The sequence below is a fragment of the Manis pentadactyla genome, chromosome 2 (assembly GCF_030020395.1).
Source record: "Manis pentadactyla isolate mManPen7 chromosome 2, mManPen7.hap1, whole genome shotgun sequence".
Lineage (NCBI taxonomy): Eukaryota > Metazoa > Chordata > Mammalia > Pholidota > Manidae > Manis > Manis pentadactyla.
This window is the reverse complement of record NC_080020.1, coordinates 213,464,591-213,478,893: the sequence shown is the minus strand read 5'-3', so window position 1 is coordinate 213,478,893 and position 14,303 is coordinate 213,464,591. Positions and strand designations below refer to the sequence as shown.

Sequence of the window (14,303 nt, the reverse complement as noted above, 5' to 3'; positions counted from 1 at the left end):
ACAATACAGAAATATGACACTAGAAGACTACTCTGCTAATAACTTAATTGGTTCTCCAAATGCAACCAGTGATTTTTTTTCAAAACACAGATCTAAGTAGGTTACCCCTTACTTCATTACGTGCTTCAATGGCACCCCATTTTCTTATGACAAACTACTTGAAAGGTCTACAAGATCCTGCATCCCTGACCCCTACCTGTCTTTTTCAGTCTCTTTCACTCACCCCCAGCATCTGGCCTTTTCTGTTCTCATTTTCCCCAATGTAGTTAACTCCTACTTAACATGCAGTTCTCAACTCAACTGTCACTTATACAGGTAATTCCTTGACCAGAGCAAAACCTCTATTATAGTATCTTTTACATCTTTGGAGCATTTATAACAGTTTTAGTTTTATATTTGTGCGATTACTTAATGTCTAGTTATACCAAAGACAGTAAAGTCTAAAATGGAGAGATTTTAGGCTAACATTTTCCATATAACAAAAAATATGTAAAATATTATTTAAAATATATATATTAAATAGTTCTAGCTTATGGGATAAATCCAGGAATCACAGCATGTATCTTCCCAGGCACTACTACTTAAAACCTACAAAACATCTATATTTAAACAACAACCTAACCACTCTAAAATATGAATAACCTTAAAGATTATACTTATACATATTAAATGAAAAAACATTACAAAATTCTTAAAACAATGTAAAGCACATGGTAACTGGTGCCTATGAATAATATAAGCCCTAGTCCTAACTAATTCATATTTATAAAGCGTATTTCTTCAAACATTTGATTTATGTAATAACAGAATTCTGATGTTCTTTCAAAATGATTAAAATGATTCTGAGAAAGTTAAAAGAGATTCAAGAGTTGTTCCATCCTCTGTTAGAATGTTTAAGGTGGTTACATTATTCTTACCAGTTTTCCCCTTTATTTACTATAACCCAGATTTCTTTTTTATTTTCTAAGATACACAAAAGTCATAAAATAATGTATTTTAAATACACAGATACCTAAAATTTATCTTAAAATGCAAATTTTATTTTAGTAGCCAATGACCATCAATCAAACAAAGAAAAGAAAACTAGTTTCATGGAGAAAGACAAATCTATGGAATGGTTTACAGGAAGTGAAGAATGAAATGGCTCAACTAAACCAACCTGGAATCATTAACTACAAAATGTCTAACTACAAGTGTCAAAATAGGACATATAAGCAGTTTTGAAATATTACACTTCCTTCTTTGGCTTTGATATTTTTCAGAAGTATATGTAAAAGTTATACCAATCATTGTAATAGCTAAAAATACCTATCTATGAAAGTAGTGATTTGTAATATAAAGTTCTATTTTGGTACTTTTCCATCTTCAAATCAGTTGTCATCTGAGGTATTCAGTTAAAGTTGTGGTTTGAACTTCCTCAATTTGACAAGAAAAGCTAATTCAAGAGAAAAAAGTAAGGTCATTACAATAATTAGAAGAAAATACCATTTAATATGGGCTGAAAGCATTACTCACCTGTATGACCAGTTTGGCAGTGTATAGGTCTAGCAATATAGGGAAACGATCCATATGGAAAATCAGAATGTGATTCTTCTGTTATACAACAAAATATATATTATAAGCTATATACAGTATTTTATAATTTTTTCACAAAACTGTTAAAATACAAATTACTGTCCCTTTACTACAAGTTTTTTCTCTCATAGACTTTTTTTAGCATTTGTTTTGCAACCACTTTGCCAGTTATCTTATAGAAAAAAAGGATTATATGATAAACATATATGGTTTTATAACTAAATAGATAAGCCCATATCACAAAGTAATGAATATCTGAAAACTTGTTTTTGACTTAAATTACATGTATATACAAGGACCTAAATTTAGTTAAGGAATTTGAACAACTTCTTGAAAGTTGCTTTATGAAGTATTAGCTATTTGCATATCAGGTCCTATTAAATTCATTCCTTTCCCTTAAATTCTAAATAATCACTAATCTAAACTAAAAATATTCTTTAGTATATTTAAAGTACATTTCATAAGCCAATTTCCTTGACACAAGTAAAATGTGAATATTCTAAGAAGTTCAATTCTTCAAAGGTATCAGAGGTTTTACATAAAAAGCAGGAAAAATCATTATTCTGTCCCTTCAAGATTTTAACAGAGTAAATACATTTCAATTCCTATAGGGAAAACAAAATAAATCCCTTAGAAATATTTTTAATTTATTGATCAATATATTCAGGAACCTGTTCTCCATTTATCATTGCAAGTACTGTATATAATAAAATCGGAACTCACCATGGTCATCCTTGTGAAACATCTCACCTTCTATTCTAATTTTCTTTTGAGTATGTAACTGTAAATCTGTGCTGATTTTAGGTTCTACTTTTTGAGCTAAAATTCCATTTTTCTGTTTTGCAAGGCAAACCAACCAATCTCTTACAATGACTTCACTTATCTTTTCACATGAGAGAGAAAGTTCACAGATGTGGATTCCATCTAAAAGTTCAATAACCTGTGTGATGCTTTCAGAAAAGTGGAAAATGTATTTTAGATTTCTACTACAATAATAACCTTAATTTAAGCTCACTGTACCTCATACCCAAATTTAAATACCATAATTAAATCTAGGGGGGCAAAAGTAAATATGCAAGTTAGGGTAGATAAGAAGCAATTTCACAGAATACTAAGTAAAAAACTATTGAAACCATAATTTAAGATTATTGTTCATACTACACTTTTAAAACTGTGTTTCTAAATTGTTAGGAGAAATATGCATCTTGTATTACTATTTATGTAAAGAATGATTTAAATAACAATATAATTGAACTTGGGACAAGTGTCACTTCCTAACAGTTGTACAAAATGACATATACATGTAACTTAGTTACAAAATGAACATTTTAGCCTAGTACGAAAGACAAAATAAAAATGGGTTTAAAATCACATTACAAAGAAGACAGCCAGATTACTCACTTTGCTAGATATACAGCACATATACCACCATGTTTAAGACTTGGGTATAGAACAGGCAAAGCAATCTGAGGATTCAACATATCCAAAGCTACCTGTTGTGGAAGAGGAAAGAAAATCAGACTGAGTTCTGTCTGTTTAAATAAAGCACAGGTTTTCTTTTCTTACTATGGTGAAGTTATACACTTTTGAAAAGCAATTACCCAGATAAAATATTTTGTTTTTTAGAATGTAAAACTATTGACTTATATTATTGCACCCAAAAAGGGGTATTTATTATTATACAATTTGTCAGAGTATTTAACACATAAAAATTATTTCATTGCATTATTTTGTACTTGGCAATATTAAGAATATAGGAATCTTTCTTTAGCTGTATTTTATATACATATACATACATACATATGAAGTTTCCAGTGGTTTAAGCTTAGCTCAGCTTTTGGGAACAAGTCCACATTATCTCAATACATATTTTTATGTTGAAAAAAGAAGTTCTGAATATTAATTTTAGAGATTCTAAAATACAAGAATCCTGTTATTTTTCATTCAGCTAAAGATGTCAATACAATAAGTAAATGAAATTTCAAAAAAAATTACTTAAAAACAAACAAATTTGGTCAAAAGAGAAAATAAAGTGACTTTTATTGATAATTCCAGAGAGCTGAGAGTAGTTGACACATCAATATATTTATTAAATTAGAAATTATTCTATTTATGTGTTTGCTTTAAAAAACAGTATTAATGGGTCACCATTCATTATTAATTTACTCATCAAATATTTGAGCACCTTCCATGTGCCAAGTATTTTGCTAAGTGGTAAGGATAAACAGGGAACTTATATTCTAATAAAGGGACAGACATTAAACAAAAATCCAATAAAAATGTAAATCAGAAGGTGGTGAGTGACCTGAAGAACTATAGTATAAAGCAGAATATGAGGAAGAGAGTGACAGGACAGGGAAAGGAAGTGCTATTTTATACACGGTCTGGTCAGTGAAAAGACCTGAACAAAATGTTTAAGCTTACCCTGCGGAAATTTAGGGGAGAGGTGTGCTCCAGATGGAAAACACAGCAAATACAAATGATCTGAGTCTGTACGATACTTGGTGATGCTTGGAAGGCCACTGTCACTGCAGTGGAAATAAAAGAGGAAAATGGTAAGAAGAGATGAGTTCTAAGATGGGGGCAATGTGCTGGGAGTGGTGGAAGGACAGATCATGTAGAATTTTAACAAGCTTTAGCTTTACTTAGGAAGAGAGTTTTATACATGATCTGACCTTTTTTTTTTAACTTTTTTGTGGTAAACATAAAATTTGCAGTTTAAGTGTAAAACTCAGTGGCATTAAGTACATTCTTATTTTCATAGAGAAGACTGGGAGAGGGTGACCAGCATTAGCAAATAGCATTGGATGTGATGAGAAGTGGTATGTATTTTGAAAAGGTACAGCCAATTAGAATTAGGATTGGCTGTGGAATGTGAGAAAGAGGGGGATCATGATGAATCAAATGTTTTTAGCCTAAGCCACTGAAAGATGGAGATGTCATTTACTAATGAGGAAAATGATGAAGACTATGGGAGGAGCAAGCCTGGGGAGAAATAATCAAGAATTCAGGTTTGGACACGAGTTTAAGATGCCTTTTCAATATCGAAATAAAGATGTCAATGATTGACTCAAAGGGTCAACATGATGGGCACAGATGGGTTTCCTGGACTGTAGCTCTACCATATTATTAACGAGGACCAAAAGTCAGGTAACCAAGAAACCTGCCACCCTTAAGAATGCTCTATTCTCAGTTAACATTATCATTCATCCAGTCACTCAAACCAGGAACTTGGGAGTCATCACTTTCTTTACCCTGAATTTTCATTTGAGAATCTGGTGGGGATTTAATGCTAAATTGAAATTATCCAGCCCCACAAATTTACCTCTCAGGTATTTCTCAAATTTGTCCTACTATTAATGCCTTAGGTCAGGATCTCATCGTATATTCTTGAAACATCACAATAGCTTTCTACATAGACTGACAGCCTCCATTCTTCCACCAGAAGTATTCTAAAATGTGAATCAGCGTATGTACTAAGTATTACTATGCTGGACTTGAAGAAGGAAGGAGTTAAAAAAAAAAAGATTAAACTCTGGCCCTGCCTACCAAGAGTTTGCATTTTACTTGATGAATGTAAGCCAACCTCCCCTACTTAAAAACTCATCAGTAGTTTCCCATTATCTACTGTCCATACACCCTAGCTTGATATACATACAAGTGCTCATTATCTAGCCCCTCATGACTGCATATGCAGCTTCATTTCCTCATTATACCCAATTCTACAGCCATGGTATTTCACTCTTCTGAGTCTAACAGTTTATCTTTTGTTCAAGATTGAAAGCTCCTTTAGATGTGTAACTCATTTTTGTCTTAGCATAGTACATGGCACATAGCAGGTCTTCAATTAATGCTGTTAAATCAAGAAACAGTGGTTTAGTAGTTACTCAGAGAAGATGATAATCATCTGGTTAGCTGACTAAGGTACATTCCATGAAGGAGACCTTTGATGTAAGCTTTGAAGAAGAGTAGAATTTAAACAGGTGAAAAGGGAAAAGGAGAGAAATGATGAAAACCATAAACTAGTATTTATTAAATGCTTATTATATATAAAGTACTGTTCTATATACTTTACATGAATTATCCCCCTTTATGCTCAACAACCCTATGAAATAGGCACTATTATTATTACTCCTGCTTAAAACATGAGGTGACTGAGACACAGAAAGATTAACTTACCCAAGGTCATGCTGGCTATTATAGAGCCTGAGAGTGAACAAGGCTGAATGGACTCCAAAACTCATTTTCCTCTATTCCCCCACTTCGTCCCCAACTTTTCTCTCAGAGATAATCATTGTCCTGAAGTTGGTAATGTCCCAAATAATTTTATACTTTTACAACATATGCATAAAGCTACAAACAATACATGGTATTGTTTTGTATAGTTTTAAATGTTAATGTTATGTGGCCATTCCATATGTATTACTTCATAATGCTTTTTTCACTAAGCACCATGTCTTTGAGATTTATTGATATATAGTACATTTATTTCACGATGTTAAATAATACTATTGTTAGTATCCCATTATATCCATTCCTCTAGTGATGATTAGGCTGTTTCCAAAATTTGTTAAAAATCTTTTATTAGCCATTTTTTTCCTTATTCTCTGTCTTTGTGGTTTAACAGCTTTTTTATTCATTTACCATCATGTTAGATGGTAGGAGTATAGGCAGGTTACATAAAAGGTTAGAGAAGAAAGGACAGCTGAGATCAGATTCTGAAGGATGCTGTAAGTCTTTGAATGAAAGGCTCCTAACTGGTTTTTCAGCAGGAGAGTAACGGTACCAGAACTAATTTAGAGATGAGAACGGATTGGAATTGTGAAGTCCCAGGAAGTGACATGGCAGCAAGGAGAAGAATTAAATAGGGAGCAATAACCAAGTAGGATAACAGTAACTGGAAATTAAGTGGTAGAAATTTATGTTTAATAAATACCTCGATTTTTGGTTAAGTGCTACCTTAAAGCAGTACTTCTACCAACTGACAAAGAAAGAATCCAGTTTTAACCTAATAGTTCTTATTATGATTAATGTATGAACACCTCTATAATTCTTCACCCCTAGTGGTATATGACTCCTCCACAGCAGCTGACAGCTTTCCTCCTTGTATATTCTCATACTAAGTACTCACCTGGCACCATTACTCAAGAGAGATTCAACTGAATAAATCTAGTAAGGAGTATTCTTTCCTTTAGACAGGGTAAGCAGGTTTCTACAAAGTTTAAAACAGTTAACTGTGTTTCATGCTCATCAAGCAAAATTCTGATGACCTATTATCACATGTATCTGTGACATTCCCCTGGAAGGCCTACATGCAATTCCTTTTTTGCCCTTATTGCACTGTAATACACAAGCCAAGAGGATGAGGAAAGAGAACTGTGGTCTTCGTGTCCAGGAAGCTGTACCATTAAAACTACAAGCTGTAATTATATTAGAGATAGGAACCAGTCCTAATAAAAATATACTCTTTGTTTTATTTCTCACCTAGTTTCCATTGTAAAGGCCTAAAATAATCCAACCTTCCCACAGCCAATTAAAAATGGCAAAGATTGGGGAAAAAGAAAGGGGGCATTACGATTAGCAGGTATAATATAGGGGGGGCATGGGGACGGCTGTCCAATACAGTGAAGACAAGTAGTGATTCTACAGCATCTTACTACACTAATGGACAGTGACTGTAATGGGGTGTGGGGGGGGGACTTGGTGAAGGGGGGAGCCTAGTAAACATAATGTTCTTCATGTAATTGTAGATTAATGATAACAAACACACACACACACACACACACACACAAAAATGGCAAAGATGACTCCTTGTCCAGACCTCGGTCCATAGTGTCAAGCTATGAATCAATAATGGCATAATCAAGCATAAAGCAATGTATACTAACTCTGAAACTTTGAAGCCAACTAATACCTTCATGTCCCCCATCTCCACCATCACTGGTCACAGCTTACAATGTCATTCCCCATCATCTATCCTTTTATCTTCATACTACTATACCTCTTCCCTAAGTCAACCTCCCACTGCTCCTCTTCCTCACAAATCCCTCCTCTCCATTTTTTGGAGCTTTGTTCATAATAAATGCCTCTATCATTAACATCTCTAATGAATAACTCCTCTACATCCTGAATTTTAACTGTCCAAAGATGCCTCTTGTCTGTTCTCTCTAAATGAAGGCTATTTCTCCCAAATCTCACAACATGAGATCAGGCGCTGGGCTTACTATGCTCCTAATGCTGCTTCCAAATTATTATTGCTTTACCCTAGAGATGCTTAGGTTCATGATTAGGCAATATCATAGGACCCACTTTAGAAAACTTACCGCATCAAATATTAAAGATTTTATGTCTTCAGTTGCTCCTAAAACATCCTTATGAATAAAATCCACATTGTCTGGCCACTCTTCTACATGATTCATTTTCCATGAATCACGCCAGTGTTTGTAATTCTTCTTAGCTAGTTCATGGTGGTCTTTTCGTATTTCAAAACTTATGACTCGTCCTTGTGATCCAACTTAATTTTTTTTTAATTTATGATATTTCATTGTATTAATCAGTTCATAAAAGAAAGTAAAAAAATTTATCTTGCAAAGATATTACATAGATGTGAAAAAAAACAAAATAGTTCAAGGTTACAAAAGTCTTTGTCCTATCCCAGATCCCTAATCAATTTGCCTCTTCAGAGGCAACCATATTACCAGTCATTTACCTTCCCAAGACAACTGGTGCCTATACAAATGTGCAAATATCTCTTTCTCTGTTTTTAACATACACATATACTTTATCTTTTACCTACCTTCTTACTTACCAATGCCATTTCAATGATTAACAATCTGCACTCTTTTTAACACCTATTATGTTCCACTGTCTGGCTTTGCCATAGTTTTTTTAACCAGTCACCTACTGATAAACATTTAGCTTGTTTCTAGTCTTAGGCTATTACAAATAATATTGCAATGGAAATTATTTTGCCTAAGTCTTTGTTTACATGAGCCAGTATATCTATAGGGTAAAGTCCAAAAAAATGGAATTGCTGACTCAAGAGGTATGTGAAATTTTTATTTCCAAATTACCAAACTGTCCTCCAAAAAATGATACTGATTTACACTCCACCAACAATATATTGAAGTGGCTATTTCTCCATACTTTCTCCAACAAAGAGTTATCAAACTTATAATCTGTGTCAACCTAAAAATTGAATATAGTTTATCACTGTAGTTTTCATTTGCGTTTTTGTTACAGATCAGGTTAGAACTTTCATATATTTAAAGGATATTCGTATTTTTCTGTTTGAAAACTTTCAAACTGTTTAGCATAATAATACTCCAGTTTCACAGAAGACTACTGCATTTCAACTTTAGGCAATTAATTTTCCACCCACCTCTATTTGAGGTATATGGTATCATTTGGAGGCTGTCCCAGATCTATCAGCCTCTCGCTTACTTAATCAAATGTTTAAATTCCAGGATGCCTTTTGAAATAAAACTCTAGCTCCAAGCCATCATGTTCTCAAGAGATAAATATTAATGTTAACAGTAGCATAAGCTAAATAACTGCTGGAGAAAATTCTGGAAGAAAAAAATACATCCCAAAGGCAAACAGCAATTATCTCTTGATCACTCAGTTTGGGATTATTCATGCCATGGCATTCCTGATACTATAGATATTAGAAATATGGACACTCTCCCCTCTCATAAATGTTTATAAATTTACTTTGTCAAATGCACTTAGGAGTCTGTCACAATCACAGATTGTGAAGAAAAGACTGCCTTTAACTATGTACAGAAAAGAGTCAAACAAAAGATTGAGGAGCTCAAATGAACTTCCTGACCTAGATATAAGCTGGATTTTGTTTGTATATGATGGCATTAGGTCAAAGAACAAAATATTTAGGTTTAATTCAGTATTATTTCTATCTCTAATCTTTATAAAGTCTATCCATATACACCTACAACTGCTCTAACAAAGTTTATTAGTGAAAAAAGAATGCACTATTAAAGAACATGAGTGATACAAATAAACAAATCTACCCAGAGTGCTGTCTCTATTCAGCAGTCTATTATTAGGTGAGGAAGGGAACAATGCACAGGTGGCCAGAACAGCCAAAGCAACCCTGGCAATTACAGGAATTAAGTGAACAAAGGGAGCAATAATCAGCTAGGATAACAGGAACCAGAAACCAAGTGGTGGGGACATAAGAGATACTTAGGTTTACTGTATTCTTCTTGAATTTTTATCACGTGTTACATTCAAACAGTAAATTTACCAACTAACAATTTTTAGACACTTCTTAAAGGAAGGAAAATTCATATTCTAGAGTTAATAGTTCTGTATTATAATTAATTTACTCATGAACACCAACTCTTTTTAATTCTTTGCCTTTACTAAAAATGACTCATCCAGTAGTTGACAGTCCTCCTCCTTCTATATTCTCTCATACCGTGTATTCATCTGGTACTATCAACAAAACATGTCCATACATGCATAAGCATGTACAACAATGTTCAAAACAGCACTATTCATAATACTCAACTCAAATGTACACCATCATGGATAAATTATGCAATTAATTTTCCACCCACTTCTATTATGATTTATTTATAAAATGGAGCAACTTTATAGCAACTTAAAAGAACTAATGCTATATGCAAAGGCTGAGTCTCACAAACAGAATATTGAATAAAAGTAGCCAGATTCAAGAGCACATACTGTATAATTCCTTTTATACAAGGTTCAAAACAGACAAAACTGTCCAGTGATGATAAAAGAAGTGGTTACCTTGGGTGAGGATAAGGATTGAAAGGGGACATGAAGAGGTTTCTGTGGTGCAATCCCAAACTTGACCTGTGTAATAACTACATGAAAGTGGTCACTATATAAAAACTCACTGAGCTATATACACTTATGATCTGTGTACTTTTCTGTAACTATGTTATATTCCAATAAAAAGTTTATTTTAAAAAAAGGGTAGAAGCATTAAAAAACATGGAGGAAGCAAGGGAAAGCAAAGAAAATGGAGAAAGGGTTAGAAAGAAAATGACTGCAATGAATGTACAAAATGGAGAGAAAAATAGTTGCTTGCATTTGATTTCAAGTAGAATGCTATCACAAAGATGTATTTTCTGAAACCTTTATTTAATTTTTATTATGAACAGATTAAATAGCTTTCTTATTTAAATTCAGCTCATTTATCCCAATATCTTACCTGCTTTGGATAAAAATAAACTCATTCCACCAGAGCCAGAGCCAGCTTCCAGAACAGTATCACCTGGGTAGACATTCATCATAGACAATATCATATTCATATCCTATGATTGAAACAGAGTATGAGTGACTCAGTGACCAATAAATATGTACTAAGTATCACTATGCTGGACTTGAAGAAGGAAGGAGTTTAAAAAAAAAAAAGGATTAAACTCTGGCCCTGCCTACGAAGAGTTTGCATTTTACTTGATGAAATGAGAGTCAAGAATCAATTAGAAAATAAAGCAGCACTTGAGTATAATACTGATATTATAGACAGGAAGCAACAACAGGAGCTCAGAGAGAGGAGGAATCAGCATATGGCCCTTGCTTAAAAGCATACAGTGGAGAATTTAAGATAACAATCACAACAGTTTAAACAAAACAGAGGTAGAATAAACAATTTGCCCAAATCTCAGGAGGAGAAATGAGGAGAGACCTGAATACCAGGCTCAAGCATATGAACTTGACCTGGTAAGTAACTGGGACTTCTTGCTGAGGTAGTATCAAAGGCACTTCATGAAGATTTATCTGACGGGAATATAAAATGTACTAGATTAGAGAAAAATTAGAGGCAGGAAGATCAGTTAAGAAGTTATTACGTAATCTCTGCATGAAATGGTAAACTTCTTATTTTGAATTAGGATACCAGGAACAGACAGGAGGACCCATTTGACAAAAGCTCTAATTGAAAAATTGTTTTGTTAACAATCTCATGGGTGATAGTAGTAAGCTGTTTATTAAAACTTTATCACATGCAAGGCTTCTGTAACTATGCAAACTGCTTTCACACCTTATCTTGTTTAATCAGAACTATATGAGAAAACATCTCCATTACAAAGATGAGAAATCAAAGAGGTTAGGTAATTTGTTCAAAGTCACATGGCCAGGAATTAAGTGAGCAAGTCAGGAGTAGAACCAATGTTGAACTCCCAAAGTCCATGCAACTGATAATTACACTATATCAAATGTTATATATAGAGAATTTTAAATGTTAGCATTCATTTCAATAGTCCCCCAATAACAAACCTTTCAAAGTTGCTAATAAGCAGCATATCTGGTAAGTTTTTACCATCTTCCTTCTCTGGGAAAAGCTGCTGTGAAAATTCTAAAAGAAGGGTCTGTAGGATCCTCTCTCTGTTGAGTCACAACAAAACTGTGTATTAAATATAGTTTGGTTGTACAAGAAATATTTAACAGGTACAGTCATCTACACAGGAGTGGGAGGCAGCTTGAGTAGTTGTTTCAGTGAAATGCCCTAGAGAAAGCAGTTCTATTTTCTTAGATCTTTCATGTAGGATACAAAACCCTAGTATTGTAAGATTTTAAAAAACTTGAGCACCCTGTAGCTTTTGCTTCCTGTCATTCAGGTTCCATTGTCTCAGAGGTCTGAGTTTTCTGGATTAGATACCACTATGTACATCCAGAAATTTCAGTCCTAAACTTGGGCTATCAACATTTATTCATTTCCCTGCATCTTTCCAAGAAATCTGAAGCTACTAGGAGACTCCGCCAAAATTATGAAATACACTCTTGAGTTTTCTACACATTTTAAACTTCAGGATTTCAAACACCCTTTCAGACTTACATTTTTTTTCTCCAGCAGGAATTCCAATCTCTCTTGATTAAATACAAATCTAATCCTCAGCCTAAGGTTTCAATAACTGGGCTGCACTTTCATGTTCACTGGATTCCTACTACAACCTTCCAACAGCTAACCAATACACATGGCATATTATTTTTCCATCCATACCTCATACCTTTCTCTCCCTCAACTAACCACTCAAGCCATAATAGGATCTCTGCAATACTTCCTTTTGCAAGAACACTGGCACCTAGATCTCTGCACAGCTGGCTCTTCCTTAATTAGGTAAACAAATGTACTTTCTCTGAGATGTTCTCTAATCACCTGACATACAGTATTCTCCCAGGGGTCACCCAGCACAATGTTGTTAATCTTTTTTTCTTCGTGTCTCTTAGCTAGCACAACCTGAAATGATCTTATTCTTTCATGTACCTGTTTGTTCACTGTCACCCCCTCTAGGATGAAAGGTCTATGTTGAGAGCAAGGACTGTGGTTCACCACCATGCCTCCCTATAATAATGGCCCTGAATGTAGAGGTAGGCAATTATTTGCTGAATAAATAATGAATAAATCCTCATCTGGGGAGAAGAGGAGTTGTTACAATTACAAAAGAACATTCTGCTCAAGGACTGTGACTGTGATTAAGGATTGAAATAAACCACTAGCAATGATTATTTTAATAAGGCAGTATGCAGTTTATTTGTGAATATGTTCCTTTTATTATTTAACATTAACTGTTACAAAACTTTTTTTCTAAAGGGAAAAACATATTGAAATTTTATTGTTGATAAAACTTACCTCTGGTAACATGCCTTGTTAAATTATGATTAAGCTATCACCATAATGGTACTAAAAAATTGTCCCCCAGAGTTAAACATTGTTTTGAGTGTTGAACTTGCCAACGGTATCAGGAACAATAACAAGTACTTACTATGTGCCTTTTAAGTCCACATCACTCTATGTAGTAAGTCAATATTCTCAACTTCACAAATAAGAGAATTAACCCTCCCAAATTAAAGTTAAAATCTGGCTGTTTCCTCCTAAAATTAGTAATCATAAAGGTCATAGTCATTGTTTTATTTACGTATTTATTTATTTAGAGACTGAGAATAAAAAGTAAATGTTCTGAGATATGTTTGAAGTACGTCAATCAGGACTGCAGTAGTGCAGTTTTGCACTTTCTGGAACCAATATGTACCTATTTCCCTTCGCATTACCTTTGGGTATGTAATGGCAGGCCCTCTTTTCATCAGCAATACATAGTCTTCCAATGCCGGCCTCCTCAGCATGAAGTGCTTACCAGAGGTACTCCTCAGCATCTGGCCAGGAAACTTCCCCACGATCTCGCTGAACGGGACTGTCCCCCAGCTACTATTTAAGCGTCCAGCGTTGTTCAACCTAAATAATTTTTTAAACTGGGTTTCTCTTTTCCCAGTCTCAGCTAAAATCAGCTCCCCAGCCCGAAAGGGCGCCTCTCGAGAAGAGGAAACATGAAGCTCTTCTAACCCGGTCGTGGACTGGGCCAGGTAGGGCAGCAAGGGATCCCCGTTTCCTCGGTGTGCGGGACTGGCCTGGCCCTGGTCTCCGCTCGAGTCCTCGCCCTCTACAGTGAATGAACCATCTTGAGGGATCTGGAGTCTGACGCTTTCCAGTGACGAAACGCTGGCCCCAGGGCCTCGGACGCGCGGAGGGAGAGATGGAAGTGATTCTGCGTCGGGAGCTTTCCTCTGTGCTGCCTCGCGCTGTCCATCTCCTGTGTCTCCAGGCGAGGACACGCAACACAGTGACCGGGCTCTCTCGAAGAGCTCTTGCCCAAAGCCACGCAGAAATGCTCTTGACCGCTTACGGAGGCGCTGCGACTGCAGCAGACGCCAACCGCAGCTTCCGACTAACAGCATGG

General features: G+C 34.9%; 2 protein-coding genes across 4 annotated transcripts in view; one reads left to right on the top strand and one right to left on the bottom strand.

The window, feature by feature from the left end:
- SPDYA (speedy/RINGO cell cycle regulator family member A) overlaps nt 1-1,139 on the top strand; it is a 21,782-nt gene extending 20,643 nt beyond the window's left edge. Inside the window, exon 6 of the mRNA XM_036903591.2 lies at nt 1,048-1,139. Coding sequence (XP_036759486.2) covers nt 1,048-1,139 — 92 coding nt within the window. The remainder of the gene's footprint in view (nt 1-1,047) is intronic.
- On the bottom strand, nt 1,019-14,303 carry TRMT61B (tRNA methyltransferase 61B). Of its 3 annotated transcripts, XM_057497310.1 has the most exons (8): nt 13,910-14,303; nt 13,621-13,801; nt 10,781-10,883; nt 7,899-8,089; nt 2,977-3,068; nt 2,299-2,525; nt 1,516-1,593; nt 1,019-1,435 (listed from the first exon to the last, which is right to left on the bottom strand). In XM_057497310.1, exons 1-8 carry the CDS (start codon nt 14,299-14,301, stop codon nt 1,395-1,397), a joined length of 1,305 nt encoding a protein of 434 aa, XP_057353293.1. In that variant the 5' UTR covers nt 14,302-14,303; the 3' UTR covers nt 1,019-1,394. The 3 variants fall into 3 exon arrangements, with proteins under 3 accessions (XP_057353293.1, XP_036759485.2, XP_057353294.1); XM_036903590.2 differs by having other exon boundaries at nt 13,621-14,303; XM_057497311.1 differs by having other exon boundaries at nt 10,781-10,843; nt 13,704-14,303.

Coding starts and splice junctions, on each gene's coding strand:
- TRMT61B (XM_036903590.2), bottom strand. CDS start 14,301: ATGCTGTTAGTCGGAAGCTGCGGTTGGCGTCTGCTGCAGTCGCAGCGC. Junction 3,069..7,898: donor AATCTTTAATATTTGATGCG/GTAAGTTTTCTA, acceptor CTTCCACAACAG/GTAGCTTTGGATATGTTGAA. Junction 1,594..2,298: donor GTTTCACAAGGATGACCATG/GTGAGTTCCGAT, acceptor GTTGTATAACAG/AAGAATCACATTCTGATTTT.